Here is a 23,371-nt window from a genome sequence, read left to right on the forward strand (position 1 = left end):
CAGTATATATTTTACAAAGGCATGTAGGTAGTTCCTGGTTAAATACATATTTTTCTTCTCACCTTTACATTGATTGAGTTCTTGTTGTAAAAGCAACACAAAGCTGCTGTGAAGTCCTTCAAGTTGCATCTTTCAGACATTTTTGTAAATTCCAAAAACTTTAGATCTTCAACATCCCTGAGAAACAGTGAAATTTCCGATGTCCCTTGAACCCTTCATCCCATGGCAGCAAAAAAGCATATATTATCCTTCATATTTATGTATTCATCCTGTAATGCCCTCTCCACTGTCCCGGCTCTGTCTCCCGCAGAGCGAAGCCTCCACTGCTCACCGCTATCCATTCTCACGCTTTCTCCTCTCTTTAGCTCCGCCCACCATGCCCATTTAAGGATGTTAAACACAGCCATGTGGTTTGCCCTGAGCCAATTAAATCTCATTTCACAAGAAGCGCTCCGAAAGGAAAAGCATTCAGCATAAACATATGTCTCACCAAAATATTATTCATTAGCTCACTGTTTATAATATTTTGTATAATATTAAAAATCTGTAAATGGATATTGGAGTGACATCACACTGGGGGTGTTCTACATGTATTTCTAATGGTGGAATGTTTAGGAGTTACAGTAGTGACACAATGCACACACTGCCAAAAATGTTTTAAAATTTAGGTCTGATCTTAAATTGTGACTGTAATGGTTTGTCTGAGAGACTTGTTTAACTGCACAAGTCAGTTCTTTCTGGTCAGACTGTGTTAAAATAAAGCTCAGAATAAACGCTGATAAAGCTCCAGACAGAGCAGAGTCTACAGTTAGCATCACACCTCCAGGGAATATTGATGACATCAGCTGAAAGTATAACTAAAAAGTACCCCTTAGTATAAGGAATTAAAGAGTCACCTGTCTTTTTGACATTTTGAATAACAATAATTTAACATGGCTGTACTTGGCATCATTCATTCACTCTGTATCGGATGATGAAAGCTTTTTTGGATAGTCATAGCTGTCCCGGGGCAGACAGACTGAAACATGGCTACCAATCCATGCCATTGGCCCCTCAAACCACCACCAATCACTCGCACAATGCATTCATATTAGGCAAGGTTTAGGAAGTCAAATTGCACAACAGCAGCACGTACTAAACTAGAGCCACTGCGCCCGATGACTTATTGCAAAAACAACTGGAATACAACTTAAGATGTAAAAATTTAATAAACTTTGGTCTTTGATGTTCGAGCAGTTTACAATTTTAAGTTACTTCAAAGTTCATAACATAGTAACTATTTAAAACATTCGCCCCAAAACACTATATTACACTTCAAAACTTGGAAAACTCATGCACACGGTCAATATTTTACCATTCCTTCCATATAATGCCACTTTTCTCTGGCTAAGGAAAGAACTGTTTATAACTTCCATAAATCCATGCGTCTAAAAACAGAAAGTGGCTCATATCCTGTGCAGTGTGTGTGTTCCCAGTTAAAATAAGTCCAGACAGTGACAACAAGCATGTTCTAGTATTTAATGGCATGATGTGGTTTAGTCTGAGCTGCAAACAAGCCTACAGTTATGAATGCAGCTGTCTAGACATGTCTTCTTGTAGTCCAGAAGTGCTGATAAAGGCTGACCAAGTATCTAATGACCAGTGATTATACCGTCCAATATTATACGCAATTTACTTTTAACTTGCTTATAATAATAATAAAACAATATTCCTGAATGTCTAAAAATTCTATTCATTTATACCATCCAATAGTAATTCAGTATTTTATATGCAGTTCTTTGCAAAATGTGTTGAAAGTGATGTTAAAGGTGCACTGTGTAACTTTTCTGTTGGGGGTCCGTCACCTTTTTATTTCTATGGATATGTTATTGCTCTGCTTAGAATGCTCCACAATTATGATATTAAACAGCTCAACCTTACTTTTATCCTATTAAAAGAGCTAGAAAAACAGGCATTCTGACTGTGAGTGGGGTTGCCTCTCCACAGATCTAACCATATTGTGACATTCCAGAAAAAGCAATAACATTGTGAAGAAAAGCGTTCACAAGGCTTTAAACTTTTAAACTTTAAACTTTTACATTTTTAGAAAATAACATTTGTTTATATAACTACGGGTTTCAGAATGAATAATTAGGACTGTCATTGTAATTGTTTTGCTTTTTGGAACTATGGCTTCTCATGAGATGTAACTCACCAGCACATTTCTTTGTCCAAGCCATATGTAAACACAGATAATTTTCCTCATGTATCCACAATCTTGTTTATCCTGCAAGATCATGTGGCATGAGATCCTGTCCCACACTTATCAAACGCATATGAATATCTTAACCTAATCCAGTTTTACAAACAAAAATATACCATGTTATAATCACAGTCTTTTCTGATTAGTACATAGTAGTGTACACTGTAAAAATGAACTTGTGACACTGCTTCCTTGTTGGTGACAGTCTTGTCTAAGCCCTTTTCAACCGCAGGAAATGTAGCCACTAATTACAGCACGAAGCCCCAGAGCATCCACCATCAAATCCATAGAGAACAGTGCCCATTCTGCCAACCACAGTGCCCCCAAATCACCAGCTAGGCTAAAAGTCACCTTAAAATACACACATCCGTCAAACCAGGAATGTTACGGAAAAACAACAGCGGATAGGGATCGCAGTCGGAATCCCAAGCAAAGCTTCTGTGTACTATTCTGATCAGCTTGTTCGTCCTGACAAATGGACTGAGAAATGCAGATTCAGCAGGTTTATATGAGACCAACCACAGATGAGAGGTTCGATTTGGGCAAAACTAAAAGTGAAGATGGTTATGGCGAGATTTGCTGTAGGATTTTTGTCAGTGACTGAAAGCAATGATAAAATCTTATGCACAAAAACAAAGCAAGAAAAATCCATTTTATTTCAGACGTACATTTCTTTAAAGGTGCATTGTGTAACTTTTCTGTGGGAGGGTTGGTAAAATGCTTTTCTCAGTGGAGATGGCATTGCTTTGTCTATAATGTTCACAGTATAGTGTGGTAGGTGACCCTGCTCACAGTCAGAATGCCAGTTTTTCTAGGTATTTTTCAGAAAAAAAAACAAACAAAACCTGCAATTTAATAAATGAACATTCCAGACAAAGCCATAAAACAAGCAGGTGAGGGACTTCCAACCAGAACGTTACATAATGTACCTTTAAACCATAATTCCCAATTCTTGGTGCTGGACAACCAAGAGTCTATAGCTACAGACTATGAGGGACTTTAACTTGCAGATTTTCCCTATTGTAAAACACTATCAAAGATCAGGCATATCATGTTTTGTACACCTAATGTAACTTGCAGATGTCATGTCACCCCTTATCAATTTTGTATCTAAACTTTTGTTCTTTGATTTGTAATGTTATAATGTTATTACAATCAAAACGGCCTGTGACTTCATGCTCTAGATTAGATCTGAGAGTTCCTGTGTATATCAAGTTCATATTGTGTTTATCACACGGTAGAGTGTTTATCATAGGGTGTTCTTCACTGTCACCTGTTGTGTGGGTCAAATCATACACAATAGGGGTAATTCCAGTGTTCGCAAAGTTCAAAAACAGCAGAAGAATAGAAATATGTAATCAAGATAAGTAACTATTAGAAATGTGCAAAAATATAACTCATCTACCTAGTATATAAAGTAATCTGACTAAGATTAGCTCATTATCAACCTGCAGCCACTTAAAGGTCCTATATTACACAAAACGGACTCTTGTGAGCTTTAAACCATGTTATTATGTTGTTACCTTATCAGAAACATACCCCAAGTTGTGTTTTGTTTTATTCACACGTTTGAGTAATCCTTTATTATTAGTACCTTTAGTTTAGCAAAGATTGGCAATTGCAAGTCTGAAATTATTCAAATGATTCTATTGAATGTGGAGTGTGTGTTCAACATGTGTGAATGAAACAAAACACAACTCCAGGTATGTTTTTGATGACGAAACAACATTAGAACATAAATCAGAAAATAGCGTAATATGGGCCCTTTAATGGATATTATAAGAGCAATGTAAGCATATTGCTGCCTAAAAGAGTCTCACACAAACACTCGACTGTTCCTACAACCATTATTGATTCTCTAATGACAGCCAATACTACTGTACTGTATGGTGTCTCTAATGCAGAGTCTGACCCAGATGGGACATGGATTGTACATAGATGGACTGTCTGTCTCAGTGCACTGTATACAGCAGTACATTGGGTCCTAGGGGGGATGCTACAGTAATAAAGGGATGTGCGGTTGTTAAATAGTTTGTCATACAAGGCAGTATTGACTGTTAACCACTCTGCTATTGGTGAGTTTGTCTTATTGAAATGTGCATTATGTATGGTAACCTTTATGGTGAATGGTCACTTGCTTGTCACTATGGAAATGAAATGCTACACCTGGAATTTTTCACAGTATTAATCTTCTATCATATATTCAATGAGGTGTTTTTATTGCTGACAAAAATCTTACTGTAATTTGACTTGCAAGTCTCCATGGAGATTCATAAGTTTATGGCCATACTGTAGAACATTCTAGGCACATTTCCATGGAGACAAGCAGGTGACGGACCCTCCAGCAGACAAGTTACACGATGCACCTTTACTGCGACACATTCCAGGCAAAGCAATAACATCTCCATGGATAAAAGGAGGTACCAGAAAATATATGTTTTTAGATGTTTTTAGATGTGTGCTCTTTATTATCTATGATGTAAAATGCCCCCAGTTTTGTGTCATTGTTTTATATTATGAATTGCAGGAGTTTCAAGAGATTAAGTACATAACAAACTCAATTTCAGTTCATCTACGCTTAAAGCTCTTTGTCTTGTTCTGTCCATTGACCACTAGAGGGCAGCAAATTACATATATTTCACCGAACTGCAGCGGTGTATTCAGTATTCCTATAATGACAGACTTTGTTGATCCACAAGGGAAATTACTTGAACACAGTAACTCACACATCACAATATATTACAGTAACAATGAATAAAAAATATATAAAAATAGTAATAAAACTTCTAAATAAATACCAATAAAATTAGCAAGAGACTGGTGTCAAATAAAACATAAATTATATAAATATATGTACAAGTAAGTAAAAACAAATATCGTTGTAAATGTAAATTGTATCTCACTTTTGTTTTAGGTTTGTATTTAATATCAGTCACTGTAAACCTGTCTTTAAACCCACACACGCAGGCACACACACACTCACACACACACACACACAGAGAGCAGCTTTGTTCCTCTCATCAGAGTTAAATCCTCAAAGTGCCTGAGCTCAAAGAGAGTGGGAATAGAACCATCGCAATGAAAGAAGAACTGTGAACTCTGAACTTACTCACTCTGACTCTTTCATGTAATAAGATGTCAAATGCAGCTATGCAACACATGCACCAAATAAAGATGCACTATGTAACTTTTCTGGAGGAGGGTACACCACCTACTTGATTCCATGGAGGAGTTGTTAAGTATGATGTCAGTTATGGGTCCAAGACAGGCAGAATTGTGGCAAAAAAAACCTACAAAAATAAAAACTAAGCTAGAACATCTTCTCATTTGGACTCTGAGGCTTTAAAAGTAAATCTATCAAATGTACTGTAGTCTAGTCAAAACTATATCCGCTTGGGTTTTGAGATCTCATTAAATTTTCCTGTGGAGATCTGTTTTTATTGCTTCAGCATTTAAACACTACTTAATATGATGTCCTCTCCCTTTCATTTGGCAGAGTAATGCAAGTACAGCTATTTTTAAACATTACACTGCTCTGGAAATAGCAGATAATATGTATAGGATTTCTTATAGGATGTTGAGTGCATTGTAATATGCAGACGCTTCCTTCCTCACTGCCTTAAGCACACTTTAAGAGGACATACTAATATGTTTTTGTGGGGCTATTAAGAATCAAACAATAACCCAAAGACCATGATTTTACATTTTATTATTTGTATATTTCAATATTTATTAAAACAACTTGGTAATAGAAATGGGTCCATTGACTTCTTGTTCAAAACTGCTGATATACCCTGGCTTTTCATAGTAGCATTTCACTGTATCAAGAAGCAGATTTTTGTGTTGTTGTTGTTGCTGTTGTTGTTGTTGTTGTTGTTATTGTTGCAGTTGAAAAATTACAAATTTGAAGTCTACATGTTTGGTCTGTGAAGTATCACAAGTACAGGAAAGTAGGCAGGGACAGGGGGCAAGTGAAAAACAGGAATTTTCTGCACACTCAAGCCTCAAATTCAGGACAATACAGGATTACAAAACATGCATGAATCATTCAAAATACAGCTCTTGGCTAAAAATAAGGGAATATCATTACAACATTGTTCATAAAAGTTGAGCTTACATAATATGAGCCCTTTAACAACACTGGCTTTGTTTGCATGCACACCAAAATCCAATTATTGATTCATTGTTACTGATGTGAACAGTGGTGGAAGAAGTACTCAGTTTTGTACAGATACTGAACCAAAAAAACCAAACAAAAAAACTCAAGTAAAAGTATCACATGAAAAATCTACTTAGGTAAAAATATTAAATAGTAGAAAGTAATTTGTGCAGTTTTTGAGGCCTAATAAAGCTTCAAATGGAGTGATTTTGATCAAGATTGTGCTGAGACAGAAATAATTGAATCGGAAAGTTTTTATTTGTTTTATTTTTTATTTGCTCATATTATGAATGTGTTAAAAATAAACCTCTCAGCCTTTCCAGTACAGTATTTTATTACTTTTACTTTGTTATATTCCACCACTAGGTGAAAGTACCACAATTAGAAAGAAATTAAATGATTTTTCAGTGTACATATAATTTTAATCATTTTATAACTCTGAGAATAAAATCTGAGAATAATATGATTTTGAGTGTGCATGTAACCACAGCCCTTAAGTCCATATTGAAGTGCACTCTGTAAAGGCCATTGCCCTGATGTGGGGGCTGTACTTTTGACCCCTGACTGTCTGAGTGGGCGACCGATAGACGTGTGGACATTTGTGCCTCTGCAAACACACCTGCTTTGCTGACAGCTGTATTTCATGATATATTACACAAGATACAGTGGTTTTTGAATATGACCCGTGCTCACTGTATTGACACAAGCTCTCTGGCCACAGTCACAAACAAAAGAGCAGGATAGATGTTTGGCTCATGGGAAGCTCTGGGTTTGTTTTTCACACCACGGTGACAGCATCCAAACACTGCAGCAGATATGTTAGAAAAGACACAACTGATGGATGAGGCCATGAATGGACAGAGCTAATGAACCATAGGTTTACACTGGCTTTGTTTAAAAGTGTGTCCTGGTTACACGTCATATATTATAACAGTTTATGAACTAACTGAACTAACTAAAGTACTCAGTTTCAACTTCCTGTTGCACATTTGGAGGACTTTTTATCATTCAAAAGATATAAGATTTTGTTTACAAATTTGAATCCCTATGTCAATGGCTCTAACTTCTTGTCATTTTGAAATCCATGGATAGGGCTAACTATGCGACATGACAAAAGCTTTTTTTTTCTCATATTGATCAATTTAAATTTTCCATTCAATTTTGTGGTTTATTTTGAAAAACAAATAACTATGACTTTTAATTACACGGTTTAAAGACAAGTCGGACTTTTTGAATTGCTGTTGAATTGTCAGATGGTTTGTGGAAACTGTCTGACCTCGCATTACGATTCGTTCACTCAACAGAACGCGGGTAGTTTTTTTATTTAATCAATCGCGGCATATGTAACGTTCCGCTCACGGGGCTAACTGGTATATTAAGCTTTTTTCAAAATTTGTTCCGGCTTTAAATACTCGCTCTCACAAATCATTGCCAACACAGAATATATGGCTCTTTACTGATTGGCTGGTGCCTGGACTTGCACTTCCAGGGTTCTTGCAAACCGTCTAGTGCATTCTGATTCCTGACCTAGTCACTGGAGAGAAATGAAATTAAGCAGAGGCACTAGGTGGTGCCAGCCTGGCTAGGCCTACTGTAGACATAACCTTTAAAAAACACCAAGCTAATCAATGCACATTGATTAGCTCTAAATGTAATTACTTTATGTCAATATAATATGCCAAAAGTATCTATTATCAATATATTGTTAAGGTCAGTTTAACTAATATGTTATTGTGAATACTAGGGATGGACTGATCCATACCAGAATTGAACAAAAACCAGAGTAGGGACCGAGAACAGCCTCTCCCCCAAAAACACATTTAACTTATTACACAACAGATACAGTTGTGCTAAGTAACTGTTATCTACCATAATCTATCCTCCAAATAACAGCTTTTTATAAATAAAACTTAAAACATTATGAGACATTCTAGGCCAAAATCAGCCTGTAAATAGTCTTATTACATCTGATTAAAGGTGCATTGTGTAACTTTGCTGATGGAGGGTCCACCAAATGCTTTTCTCCATGGAGACATTATTGCTCAAAAACAGGCATTCTGACTGTGAGCAGAGTTGTTTCTCCACAGATCTAAGCTGTAACTTGGTCTGGTTTGGTCTCCGCGGAGATAGAAAGGCTTAATACCATACTGTAAAAGATTCCAGACAAACAATAACGTTTCCATGGAGAAAAGCATTTGACTGACCCTCCACCAGAAAAGTTACACAATACACCTTTAAAGGCCCAACAAGGATATAAGATTGGTGCCGATATCTGATACTAGTATTAGTATCTGTGCATACCCAATGAATAGCAGAAAGAACATTATGAAATAAAGTACACTGATGTTATAAAAATGACAAATACCTTTAAAAAGACACATAAACTTCGAGAATTACAAGTACCATGACACTGAGGTGAAGGCTTCTGCAGGGTCATATCAGCCATGCTCACGTCATTTCCTCAATTACACTGACAGGGCTCATGCTGCATAACAGATGTAATTCATCCATTCAAGTGTCCCTGGGCCTCAGTGTCATATCTTTTATAATGAAAGAGAAAGCAAGAATGCAGGCTAAATTCATTATCTAAGAATCCAGCTCTAAAAGATTGTGTTTGGTTGGAGTAAATACTGGCATTTCTTTGCTAACTGTCACATTTTACACAAACACATTAACACAAATTGGTTTGCCTTGCATCTTGCCAGTAAGCCTATCACTGGATTTTTTAACCTGAGAGAAATTCAGCTTTTACAGTTCAGCAAAACTAGTTCATTTTATACAGTTTGCACTTTTACCAAGTTATTCCTCACTTTCACAATCTTAGCATCCTAATTATTCACAGCAGTAAGTTAATGAGCACTTTTCAAAGCTTTCAGAGACCAGAGCAGAGGATTCCCATTACAGTACTGACAAAAACAAGCATGCTAACAGCGCACCAGAATTACTTCCTTGTTAATGGACAGTAGAAATGCTTTATAATTAAATGCAGACAACACATAGTGGTTTTATTTAGAACCTGGGTTAAAACAAATTTAATACATAAAACCAAATCAGGTACAGAGTCTTTAACGTATCTACTGATCAACCAATACAAATTCAGAGACAGAAAGATGATATTTCTTTCCATATATGTTTGGGACAAAAATTTGTGACCAAACCTTTAAGTAAATATTTTCTCAATTCAACAAAATTCAGGTCATTTTAGTCTATAGGATAAATTGATTTTAAACAACGTACTATTTTTCTCCAATAATTTAATGATAGATGTAACAAAAGGAAAACAGCCCATGTGTGCGTTGGCCTGTGTGGGCCTGATGATTATGTGATGGGTGAATCATGGCCCGTCACTCTTCACCTTTTCACAGAGGCAGACTCAGGTGCAGCTGCTGCCACACGCTCCATCTGTGAGTGAAATTTACAGCCAATTCTCTGTGACATTGTTTGATTTAGAGGTAAATTATCCTCTGGACCAGGGGACAACTGGACCCCATTTTGACACCAGTGACATTGAAACATGGCTTGTGCATCTTCTTAAGTCATTGCTAGATCCTATATCAGGATGGACAATATATTTTATATCTAAAATGGGGTTGCACAAAAGTAGAGTTGCACAAAAGGTCCAAAAAGAAATAAAAAAAGATACACAGATACTAATCAATACTCAGATAATAATCAATTCTGGGATACTAATCAATACCAATACTTGTATCAAAACCAGATATTTGATCCAGATATTGGATATTTGAAAGTTTTTTTTAAAAATCATTTATTATACCAGTGACTCTCAAACTTTTCAAACCAAGTACCACCAAGGAAAATATTTGGCTTTCTAAGTACCACCAGATCTAAATCAAGTAAGAAGATAACAGACCTATTACAGGTCTATTCTAGGGCTGAATCAGGTCTTAAATGGACTTACATCATTTCCTCTTTAGTTATAAACAACAAATTATCCAAAGGAAAATAAAACTTAGATAAAATTAACTCTAAATCAGGCAAACCCACAAACTGAAGAGATGTCCAAGTACCACCTGAAGGAGTACCGGTAGAATACGCACAAGTTGAACATCTTTCCTGACTAGTTTTCAACTGGTTTTGATCTATATTCTACTATACGGTAACTCTAGACAACAAAATTATGAAACTAAACTAAATTAAACTATTAACACTGCAACTTTTTTAATCAAAATGACCTTCAGTTGTGTAAAGTGTTTCAAGTTATCTTTGCTGTAAAAATCTAAATCAGTGAGTCTGAAGTATTTTCGTTAGTATAGGAATTGAGTTTGAAGTCTTTATATCTTGACAGCACTTATCTAAAGTACTATATATTTTTGCATGCTTATCTAAACTCAACAAAAGGCTACACTAGATCTGGCTGGGGACCAGATTACGATATATACAGATATAGTCATGGGAACGAGAACAGTTATATTTTTACATTGGGGTGAAGAGTTTGAGGTTTTGAAAATGACAAGTTGCACTTTTTGGCATCGTGCACAGCCCCTACCAAGAACATAAAATCTCCTTCACATGTCAGCAGCTGTATGGATTCAACAACTACATGTGAATATGACTCAAGATAGACAGTGTTTTTCACTGTATTCATGGGTCTGTTATAGGCAACATTTTGATGAAGATGGAATGTTGTCTTTTATGTTCACAGGGCTCAATCAAGACTGTTTCGAGCGATTGGAAATTCACTGGTCTTGAAAGAAATCACCAAACTTATAACCCACAACTGAGATTGACCTTATTGCTCAACGTCATTTCAACTGACAACAATCACATCTTTGGGACTGAAAGACAGCAACACCTTCTGAAGTTTATGTGAAGAAATAAATTCCCTTTTGTTTTTCTATGCTGACAGAGAAAAAATTTAACTTTGAACTTTGTGCCAATTTTTGTTTCATGTAGGCCCAGTTATTACAGAGATATTAACCATGAACCAGGTCAACAACTCTGTAACATGACAACAGATTCTACCATAAATTTCTGACCTATCCTTCATCTTAATTTAAAATTATACATATTCTAGACAGTTATAATATAATATATATATAATATAATATAATATAATATAATATAATATAATATAATATAATATAATATAATATAATAAATATAATATAAACACAGTTGTTAATTGCTACGACAGCAATCCTCCATCATTCTGTAACTCATGGATAGCATAGCAAGTTCCCGTGACATGGTAAGATGCTTAGGAACCAGCTTAAACAAAGTAAGTTTATGAACTAATACTAAAAACAAGTGGTAGTCAATGCAGTGTTCCTTACCTTAACATAGTCCACAGTTGTGTCCAGGCCTGCGGTGGGGTCCCTGGGGAAAAAAGACAGAGATAGGGTCCGATTCAATGAACACATCTTTCCAGTAGCAGAAAAAAAAATTGATTTCCAAATTTCCAATTTATGTATATTTTAACACAAGCTGGTTCTTTGTGAAATCACTGATCCATACATCTTACTTAGGCCCCATTTTAGGGAATTCAGAGTTTACTAGACCAGTGATAACAAAGTCAAATTTGAGTTTCATTCACTGTATATTTGTGCCTGTAGCTTTCCCTGACTTCAGTGGTAAACATGTGCAGTGCTTGTGGGTCTGCCTTGGCTTTGCTCCCTCCCAGATCCGTATCTCCTCCCCCATCAAACACACATCACATCCACATGAACTGGCCTCAGAGTCCACTGGCAAATTCACAGAAAGGTTACAACACACAAGCTGCAGTATTTTAGCAATTCTGGCAATGACTGTCAGCTTCAAGGGCCCGTATTACACTATAGTAAATTTTCTGATCCATGTTATAACTTTGTTGAATCATCACAAACATACCTGGAGTTGTGTCTTGTTTCATTCACACATGTTAAACACACAAACCCTGTATATTTAGGCTCAGTTCTTCTCACAAACTCCACCTTGTTAATCCAGGAAGTGCTCCACTGTGCTCCACTCCAAAACTACCTCTGCATGACATCACAAGGTGGAACAGAGCATTTTGAGCTTTGGAGATATAGATTAGTAATAAAGGGTTACTCAAATAACATGGCTTAAAGCTCACAAAAGTATATTTTTGGAATATAGGACCTTTAAAAGTAGAGTTGGGGAAAAAAGTAACAATACTGTTTCCCCTTCATATTGATTTAATTTTATTGTGTAATATAAAAAAAAAAACTAATAAAAATGGCTTTCAATATTAATTTCCTGAGTCTGAACTCTGCTTCAAACCACATGCTTTGACTGACTGACTATAGGACTGGCTGTATACCTCTCGATCAAAAAGACCCAAGCTGACCATTTTCAGTTAAAAATTATTGGGTTATTGAGTTGATCATGTTCAAAATGTAATTAATTGCACAGACCTACTTCAACAACTAATAAATGCAATTGTTCAAATAATAATCTTTAGTACAATAGTTTTAAGTAGCAGTAATATAAGTAGCAGATAATCTGGAATCATGGGGCCACTCAAAAGCCTCTTATTAAAGACCCATTCTATTATTGTAACACAAACTTTTAAAGCCTAAAGTCCAACCATTTTGTAAGATGGCTATTTATAAAAAAGCTACACTATGTAACTTTGGTGAGGTATCTGCCACTTTGTCGCCATGGAGAAGTTATTTCTGTGCCTGGAATGTTCCACAGTATAGCATTAAAAACGTATCTATCTTACATTTCTATCAAATTACAGTACAGTTATACCCTGAACACTTACACTACAATTGCGTACAATGTTCCATCCTTTCTTGTATTACTTTCTTGTCTTCATAGAGATAAAGAAGTTTAATGTCATACCATGGAACATTGTTGGCAAAGAAATAACATCTCAATAGACAAACAGGTGGTGGACCCTTCACTATAAAAGTTACAAATTACAACTTTAATTAAGGTTTAAACATATTCATAAGCTTACAGATCAGCTTTATCTACAGTGGAGCAGGGACAGCAGCCAAGTACTCTGTGAAAGTGGTAATTAGCTCAAATCTCCAACTGCATTCGGAAAGGTTGGTAGTTGAAATCTCTTAAGCCTGTGCTGGTGTTCCCACGGGAATATTAGCACACTGTAGCATTTATCAAACCAACTACGTTTAGCTTTACATCTTCTACTTTTAATATGGTCCGATATAATGAGAAGGATTTAGTTACGTAACTCAGCACAGGCCTCCATTCACACCACTATGTTTCTATTATTCATGAAGGTGGTGAGTGGGGGGCTGTTTGATGTCGCCACGGGAGATTTCACATTTTATATCAGAGTGAATAAGACTGTGGATGTCAACAGACGCTCTAATCCAACACATCCTGTCAGCTCCACAGCATAAATCAGATGTCCTCACACAAAGGCCACACAGCAGTAACCAAGACAATACAGACTCCCCAAGCCATTTTCTGTGAGTCAAGCTGTGAATGTAATACTTTCTATAAAATATGACACTTGACATGTTACGGAAAGGTAGTTAGATAATTTAGATGAACCTAGAAACACACTCACCAATTATGTTTTTAATGGAAAGGTGCAACTTTTCTGGTGGAAAAATTAGATTATAGTATCATTGCTTGTGTCTATGGAGATGTTATTGCTTTGCCTGGAATATCACATAATATGACTGTACTGCACTCACAGTCATTGCAAGTTTTTCAAGGTATTCTTTCAGCAATTAAAGCACTCCAGGCAAATCATCAAGAATGTAAGAGTGGGTGGCAAAGCCCAACCAGAAAAGTTTCATATTGTACTTTTAACTTTGTTTTTTGTCCAAGTTTCAAGCCTGAATAAATGTATACTACATTGACCAAGCTTGAAACTTGAATAGTAACTCTGAGGTGCACACACAGCTAGTAATGGATTTGAATTCTGAATATTTTCTATATGACAGGAAATATTATAATTTTTTTTTTTGAAATGTAGTCAATTTGCTCAACCTAAAGCAAAATATTAAACGGTGCATTTTACAATTTTTTGTCTGATAAATTTTCATAATTTTATCTGAATATTATTGAGTGTATTCTAAAAATACTTATTCATTCAGTTTGATGCCTAACCCAGTTACAGTGCAGAATGAATTTTATCTGTGTAAAGCTGCTGGCCCACAGACTTCACCACGGCAACCATCTGCCTGTCAAAGCCTCTCCCAGTGCAGAGGTGGTACAGAGAGAACCATCACCTGCATACCAGACACCACCCATACAACCCAACTGGAAAGACTTCTGAACTGGCATTTTTCCTTTCACTCTCACAGAGGTCAAAGTTCATGCACAAACCCAAGCCTCCCTCTTAGAAAAATAACCAAGAAGTTGTATGCATTCCTTTTAACTGAGCATCTTTGTATGTAAATAGGGTAACATTGTGATATTTTACTTAACACAACTCAAAAAAGGTTTTAAACTGTGACCTGTCAAATGTGCATTAAAGGGCCCATATTACACTATTTTCTGATCTATGTTATAATGTTGTTTACACATCACAAACATACCTGGTGTTGTGTTACGTTTCACTTGCACATGTTTAACACATAAACCCTGCATATTTAGTTCTTTTCTCAAACAGAAAACACTCTATTCCACCTTGTGATGTTATGTGGTAATACAGGATGTGCTCCACTGTGTTTTTAAACTCCATACTCAGTCACTAGAATAATTTTGATAATTTCATCCCCTGAACTGCACATCTCTACTGAACTAAAGGTAGCTGTTAACTTGAAAACTACCACTTGATGACATCACAAGGTGGAACAGAGCATTTTGAGATGTAGACAGACATCTGGGTATGTTTTTGAGAAGATAACAGGTTATGATAACATGTCTTAAACCTCACATTCAATCCGTTATCAGTAATATGTCACCCTGTTACCCCTCACATTTTGGTTATGACTTTTCTAAAAATAAATTCACTCTGGCATCCGTTCACTTGACACAAAACAGTTTTATGTATTTTATCTTTAGTAAAATGTTTCTTTAGTCTCCCCTTGTCAAACCTCCTGCCCTAACTCAACCCTGTCTTATGGGACCTGGATTAAGCTTAGTGTTGATGTGCTTAATTGTGTATTTATTTGTCTGAAGCTGATAAACCTGCAGTTCTTTAGTGTCAACGTGACATAGCCTGGTCCAGACATTCCAGCCATTCACACGCTGACCACTGCTAACTTTAACTGTTTCTGCCCATACAGCAAGTTGGAGCTGGGGATTTCTGTTCCTATGACCACAACACTGCAAAAAGACACATAAGAAATAAACAGAAGACGAAAAGAAAGAGTTGAAGAGAGAGGAAAAGCACCACGCCACAGTCTTTTTCTGTCCTGTTGTTCTACATACTGACCACAGCTGACTTCACAGTGTTTGGGTGGATTTTTATTATATTGTGGGGACTAAAATCTGTAAACTCACTCACATTATAGGAACCTGTCCTGACCTTATGGGAACAAAGGTCAGGTTTCTGCGATGTAAATCCTGTTATTAGATCAACAACATGATTTAAGGGTACACTGTGTAGCTTTTCTGGTCTGTCAGCTACTTATCTCCCTAAAGATGGTATTCCTACCTAAAATGATATACAATAGAGCATTAAACCTCTGTCTTGCATTTATTTCATTACAGTTTAATTGAAACATACCTTGAAAACATGCATTCTTACTGTTACTGGGTTCGCCTCTTCACAGATCTGACCTGTTAACTGTTCTGGTGATGTCTCAATGGAGATGAATACATTTACTGCCATAGTGTAGAAGAACATACCAGCCCAAAGCAATAACATCTCCATAGATTTAAACAGGTGGAGGACCCTCTACCAATAAAGGTACACAGTGCATCGTTAAAGTTCTGAAATTTGGGTTAAGGTTAGGATTTGGGTTAGGCAAGTAGTAACTGTCTTGAGAAAATGTATATAAGTCAGTATAATATCCCCAAAAATCATGGAAAGCCAACATGTACTAGTATGGGATAAAGTGGGAGTGAAGGGTGCAGTGTTTCTAGAAGGCCAACAGAGGGCGCTATGATCTAGTATTGTATCCATAGAGCCATAAAAAGCAATAGGAAGATACATAACCTGGATTGTGAATGTAATTAGTTTTCCAGTAGTTAGTTAATTATATGTGTTTTGCCTTAACAGGAACAGAGAATAACATTCAGACAATATTCTGGTTCAACTTTCACTGAACAAAACAACAAAGTGCAGAAATGTTATTGTAAAATCTTATTTAGAAGATTACATAGTTTTTTTTAATATATATTTAATGGACATATCTTAACATATCTCTAAAACAACAACTGCGATACTATCCATATTTCAATATATCGTATAGATCTTTTACGTAGTTTATTCTCTTATAGGCTCTATCTGCCCTTTGCGTTGTACCATAAAATGTGTGTAACTGTCTGTAACTGTTTTCTACCCACACTCCCCTTCTGTCATGGTGGTCTCCAGAGCAGCCCACAGAGGTCTCCTCAAAGACAAACCGACCAATGGGAGCTAGAGTAACATAAGGTCAGAGATCAGGGGGCAGATGACAACATGAGCAATGGAAAGTCAAGACCAACTGTCCATGTGTCTGGACCGTCCTGTAGCAGCTTACATAAAGGCCCATTAAATACTTTACGGGGAAGACAGACATTTTAATAGAAATTCAGAGATGGTTTCATAGTGCATTTTGCCTACTAAAATAGAGACTTTAGTGTACTTTTAACATGTCTGGCATTTGAATTATGTTACCAGTTTAACTTTTTAAAGATGAAATTTACTGGTAGTAGTCCCACACCTGTTTGTCTCAATGATGATGTTATTGCTTTGCCTTGAATGTTCCACAGTATCATACATATAAGCAGGTGATGCCATCAGGCCAAGTTACAGGTCCAATCTATGGAGAGGTGACCCCGCTCACAACAAGAAAGCATGTTTTTCAAGCAATAAAATGTTATAACTGAATAAATGCAGGATAGACTGATGCCATACTAGACTAAAAGAAGGATATTTTAGCACATATACTATATTATATTCAGATGGACTGGAATGCTATCATTGGGATTGTGAGACCTTAATTGTTGTTAGACCTTTTCTGTGCTGTACTGAGGGCTCTAACTGACTGCTCATTCCTTGTTATCTTAGCCTTTGCCATCAGAGGTATAATACTCCCCACAACAGAAGTATAGCCAGACTCGACTAAAATGGATAACATTAATGCAATATCTTGAGGGTTTGCGTCACTGGGTAGTAGGATCTGTACTGTTGGTCAGTAAAAATAAGCTTCTCCTGAGTAAGAATGGCAGCCTCATGATTCTTCTCTTCAATACTACAGTTTACCCTACAAAAGGAATGATAAAAAAAAATCTCTATTGTTCATATTGCCAGCTGCTTACAGGTAGCCTATTCATCCAAGTTAAATGGCTTTGATGCTGAAAAGTATAGTTTACAGAGTGACAAATGCTGTTTAATCTCTACAGTAGGGATCAAAAACGAACAAAAAGTGAGTATTTATTATGTAGCCACCTGCAGAATCCAACCTGTGGAGCGATACGTCAACAGAGCCAAAAATCTGAAATGTATCCTTTCGACAGTTAGAGTCCAGTGCACAAAGAGGTGATGGTGATGTGTTCTCTGCTCCACCACACCCTGACCCACAAAGCCTGCCCAAATGCTCCAAGCTACACACTGCGATCCTCATACAGTCACAAAGCTGGCCCTATCAGACCCAGCCTTCTGTAACTGGACCCAGGAGATGGAGAGATGGGAGGACGTGATGAGGGATGAGAGCTGTGGTGCTTGTGAAGTCCTAGCTCAAACTGCATACACCCCACAGCACTATATCAGCCACACTTTCATCCCAAACACCTGCGATTTATTGGGGGAAACTCAAGCTACCTTGATCTAAAATGTTTAAGGTCTTCTATTACATAAAATTAACTCTTGTGTGCTTTAAGCCATGTTATGATATTGTTGCCTCCTCGAAAACATACCTGGAGGTGTGTTTGAGTAATCCTATATTATTAATCTGCGTTGTTGTTGTCATGGTATTAGTTAATTTTATTACTAAAGTAAGGTAAGAATAGGAACAGATTTTGTAGATTGATTTTGTATAATAACTTTTTAAAGTCACAGAATGTAACTTTGTAGCTGAAAAAAAGACTAAAATAAAGCTGCTCCTGCTTGTTTCCATGAAAAAGTTGTTCCTTTGACTGTAAAAGAATGTTCCAAAACATGGTTTCAACTGTCTGTTTCCATGGTGACATGCCACCTCCAGAAAGTTAAATATTGTACCTATACAGAAATCTCATATCTACAGTAATTCAAGAAAATAAAATATGATTTTCAATCATAACAGGTCTTCAAACTTCTAACACAGACAAAACTTGCAAGGTAATTTAACCCTAACACAGTAAAAGACAACAACACCATTACCTGTATCCGTGGAAGTCCTCTTTAATGTTCTGGACAAGCGGAGATTGCAGAGGCTGGACAGGCCCAGGGCTTAGAGGGGGAGTGGGGTAGTGTTTGCCACGGGGGTCCCAGGTGTAACTGCTCTGGACCAGGGTGTGTCCCACTTTCTTTCGTCGAGGGAGAGTGCCATGAATGGACACTTGGTGAGATGAAGGAGAGAGCTCTGATAGGCTGCCACCCGGGCCTGATGGAAGACTGTGAATGAAATATAAAATGTAGGTTATAAATATTTAAATTTACTTACCCATTCTTGACCAGCCATTAAAATTTCCATCCAGAAATATATGAGTCTGAACTAATCTTAAACTGATTTATATTTTAACAAATGTAATTGAAAATGCATTGTAATGTAATTTTTTGGTGGAGGGTGGAGGGTTCACCAGCTTGTCTCCATGGAAATATTATGTGAGCACAATACAGGCAAAGCAATAACATCTCCATGGAGACAAGCAGGTTGTTGGCATTCACCAGAAAAGTTACATGGTGCACCTTTATTTATGTTGCACAACACATTACTTAACAAAAATGTAACATGTACACTTACCCAGACCTGGAGCTGAGCAGGTCCATGGAGGAGGCCAGTGACCCCTGTAGCCTTCGGGATGAGCAGGTGTTTGGGGCCCCCAGTGAGTACGAGGGTCCGGTCAGAGGAGTGTGGGCCCCCCCTCCTCCCAGAGAGGGGTGGTGCAGGGAGCGGGGCAGACTGGCAAAACGCCCTTCGGCCATCATCCTCAACTCTATGAAAACACAACAACGGTCTTAAGTATTTGGTTACAGTGTGCAGAGATATAGCATAACCTCAAAAATAGCATTATGTAACTGTGGAAACACATCATAAGGCTGAGTGTCATCTTGCTCTACGAAATCTGAGCTCAAAAACACTGAAGGTGGTTGACATAAACGTTTGTGATATATGACACACTGGTAAAGAGATACAGTACAAGGTGTAGTACAAACAAATATAAGAACACTCGGGTGAACGTTATGAGGTACACAAGTAGCCCACGGGAGGGAAGAAGGAACTGTTGTTGCATAAGAATCAGTGACATAAACCTATACTCCTAAATCTACAATATTAAAGCTAATTTGTAATGCCATATCAAATTTTTAATGTCACGTAAAACAGCTTTATGAAAAGTTCCTGAATTATAAAGTTAATGTGACATAAAAAGTCTGATAAAACATTTAATATTTAGTTTTACTTCATCGGAGTGTAGATTGACATATTTATGCATGTAAAACTATTACTATTCATACAATTGTATTGCAGATGCACCGATCCGATACTGGTATCCAATATTGGCAGCAATACTGAAAAATTTGCTGGAATGGATATCTGCTTCCACATATTGGTTCACTCGATATCCTAACTGGCATATAAAAAGTTATAATTCGAGTATTTTCTGGTTTTAACTGGCCCAGAAATATAATGTTTGAATTTTTATTTATACAGAGCTGTAGTTATTTAAGACTTAACAAAGAGCTCCATAACACATTTGGATCAGTGTTTTATAAAGAAAATGAATGTTGGTATCAATCTCTACATTGGTATTGGTTGATATATAGAATATGGAATCAAAAGTATGGGAAAAAGCTGGATCAGTGCAAATCTAAATTGTATTATGTATTATGATTGATAATTGATAATCCAAATAATTTTGACACCTCTAAGTTTCAACAATAAAGGACAAAAAACATGCATTGTTTCCAAACTTACACCAGTTTTGTGGTAAACTATCATACTTCTATCTACTGTCTCCTGTCTCACGTAGCTAAATGCATCATCTTATAAATAGTCTTAGCTTCTGCAGTTTTATTAAATATTTATAGGAATCCTCAATATAACCTGGTAGCGCCACTGCTGCTAATGCATTTTCGCAACTCCCAAAAGTGCATTGTACCGCCTCCATCCCAAACAAACGGTGCACCATTTGAAAACACTATTTCTGGCTCCATTTTGCCATGTTACTGATAAACGAGCAGATATAAATACTCAAAGATGTCCAGGTTCAGTTGACAGTGGTGGAAACAGTGGGCAGTTCCCTGTTAAATTCCCCAGCTTTGTGTGGATGATGAGTGGACAGTGCACTCCTGAGTCAGTCATCACCAGCTGTTAGTCATGCAGTAAAAATGAAATATCATTTTCTGAACACGTTGGCAGACGGGGCACTCCCAAATCCTAATCTCAACTGTGCCTGTCACGATAATTAGTAAACCAACTTATCATTCAGTAATGAAGATAAAGGAACAATATTTTTAGGTTTGTACGTGCCTTCTAAGATTACGGTTAGGATTAGCCTATGATAACAAATTTTGAAGTGTGATATATTTGTGAAGTAAATATAGATAAATTATCATAATGAAACCAATTTAGACTTAGACAAACTTTTTTGATTCAGAAAGGGAAATCATTTGGACACGATATAATATAATTTATGCAAAAGCCCAAGAGCAGATTTAAACTCGAGCAGTAATAAATATACAGCAGAATAAAACACTTAAGTACTTTGTGTCTGTAATGCATCAAATAAGTTACTTATTCAACCTTGATAAAATTGAGCCCCCAAAAAGCTTTGGTATGTTGAACAGTAAGTCAATATATTAATTACTGTGACAGGCCCAGTAAATATATAATAGTAAATATATAATATGTATTTGTAGTATTTGTCCTCTGCATTTGACCCATCCGTCAATGCCGCTGGGGCAACCAGTCAAGAGCAGTGGGCACCCCAGGGACCCATCTCCAGATCATGAACTAGTCTTGGTCAGGACTACCTTAGCTGGAGGATTGTACCTCTGGTTCATGTTTTGGCTTGATGCAGGAAACCAGAGTGACCAGACGCAGAGAGAGACATGTAACAAGCAGCCCCATAGTCAAACCTGGAATCTTCTTACTGAAATGAGAGCCGAGGGGACATTTATTCTCAGCTCATGTTTTTTATAATGTGTTTTAAATATTTCACTGAGGTTTAAAGGTAGCTTTAGTATATAGTATTTTAGTTTTAATGGCATAAAGTAGTTTCAAAATGATCGTTTATTGTGGTATTTTCTGAAGCAATTTATTACACTTCAGATGTAGTCGTCGTGACAGTCCTAATCTCATCCAGACTCAGAGCGGGGCTACTGTTTGTGGTGGCAGATTGTGATCATTGCTTTTGTGCTTCAGGCTAAACACTGGTTTGGATCTGCACACTCCAGATGCAGACAAACAGACACAGCTTTGGCCAGATGTACAGCAAATTCTTTCCTCTGTCGTGTTGTTTCAGAAGAAAAACAAGGGCTATAAAAGGAAAGGTTTCAAACTGTAGCCTATCGTAACTGTAACTTTCTGGGTGAAATGGTCAAATACCTGAATTGGTAGGAAAAAAAAATCTTTTAATCCTTTGTTGGACCCATGAGTGTATTCTCAAAAGTCAAATTAAATTAATCATTTAAATCTAGTATCATCTGATATCACTTCATGACTTATGTATTGATATCACACCACTACAAATACAAACAAAAAAGTACATTATACTGTTGTGTTGCTGATGCCAGTGACTCCATTACCTAATATCTAAAGTATTACCTCATACTGAGAGGGTCAACCTTTGAACTTTGTGTCTGCCCTGGTCAGTCCCTGAAACCAATACAGCATTGATCCGCACTGTTGACCATATTGTGCATCAGTAAAGCTTACCAAATTGTGGAGATGTTACAATGACTTAGATTCACATCCTCGAGACAAATCCTAAACCTGACCATAGTTACTGCTTGCCAAACCTCAACCCAAACTCTAACCTTAACCTTATTTAACCCATACCTGAACTTTAAACCATATTGTAGATCTAATAATAAAGGAATTACATCATAGGGACCTGATTTTTGTCTCATAAGGAAGGAAGGAAGTCAGATCCCCATGACTTACAATGTGAGAAATACCCACCCACGCACACACAAAAATCAATACAAACAATCTTAGGTTATCCACAAAAGTACACTTGATTGAACTGTCACTATATTAAATGTTAAAAATTTGTTTTTATATCTTGAAAGTCTGAACAGAATGGGGGATAAAAAATCTAACTATTTTAGTTTGTGTTATTGCTATTTAGTTTGTGCAGTGAATGTTGGTTCATCTGCTTGTCTGTTGTTTCACTTCACTGTTTCATTTTGTATGTGATTTGGGAATTTACAAAAATAAATATTAAAATAAATGACTGTAAATGATTCCAGCAAATGTATAATATATTACTATTATATTACATTATATGAAATCAACTTCTTTAAATGTCTCCACTTAACACAGTTCCAGTTTTAAGCAGGCTGAAGTAGGTCAGTGGAGCATGCTCTGATGGCTGTCAATAAACTGGTAGGAGGGACTAGGCCACAGCTGACCACACTTCAACACATTCAAACAAGCTCTTATCCACTTCAGCCCGGCACACGAGACAGGCTACAGTAAGAACAATGGAGGTCGGACTGTGAAGGCATGCTGGGTCAAACACTGGATTCCTCAAGGACCACAACGACCAGTGGATATGGGAGTGGGAGA

At 36.8% G+C, this 23,371-nt stretch overlaps 2 protein-coding genes across 5 annotated transcripts in view; one reads left to right on the forward strand and one right to left on the reverse strand.

The window, feature by feature from the left end:
• Positions 1-11,126, forward strand: part of fnbp1l (formin binding protein 1-like) — an 82,951-nt gene extending 71,825 nt beyond the window's left edge. For both annotated transcript variants that reach the window (XM_055164526.1, XM_055164527.1), the window contains one exon: positions 11,065-11,126. In XM_055164526.1, the coding sequence (XP_055020501.1) occupies positions 11,065-11,111 (47 nt within the window). In that variant the 3' untranslated portion in view covers positions 11,112-11,126. The remainder of the gene's footprint in view (positions 1-11,064) is intronic.
• Positions 1-23,371, reverse strand: part of bcar3 (BCAR3 adaptor protein, NSP family member) — a 58,063-nt gene that overhangs the window by 24,453 nt on the left and 10,239 nt on the right. For 2 of the 3 annotated variants that reach the window (XM_055164522.1, XM_055164523.1), the window contains 3 exons: positions 19,382-19,574; positions 18,799-19,032; positions 11,696-11,738 (listed from right to left, as the gene is read on the reverse strand). In XM_055164522.1, coding sequence (XP_055020497.1) covers positions 11,696-11,738; positions 18,799-19,032; positions 19,382-19,566 — 462 coding nt within the window. In that variant the 5' untranslated portion in view covers positions 19,567-19,574. Of the gene's footprint in view, positions 1-62; positions 155-11,695; positions 11,739-18,798; positions 19,033-19,381; positions 19,575-23,371 lie in introns of those variants that run through there. The other variant, XM_055164524.1, reaches the window with a different exon arrangement.

Source organism: Boleophthalmus pectinirostris, unplaced genomic scaffold (assembly GCF_026225935.1).
Source record: "Boleophthalmus pectinirostris isolate CB_2022bp ecotype Guang Dong unplaced genomic scaffold, ASM2622593v1 HiC_scaffold_7, whole genome shotgun sequence".
Classification (NCBI taxonomy): domain Eukaryota; kingdom Metazoa; phylum Chordata; class Actinopteri; order Gobiiformes; family Gobiidae; genus Boleophthalmus; species Boleophthalmus pectinirostris.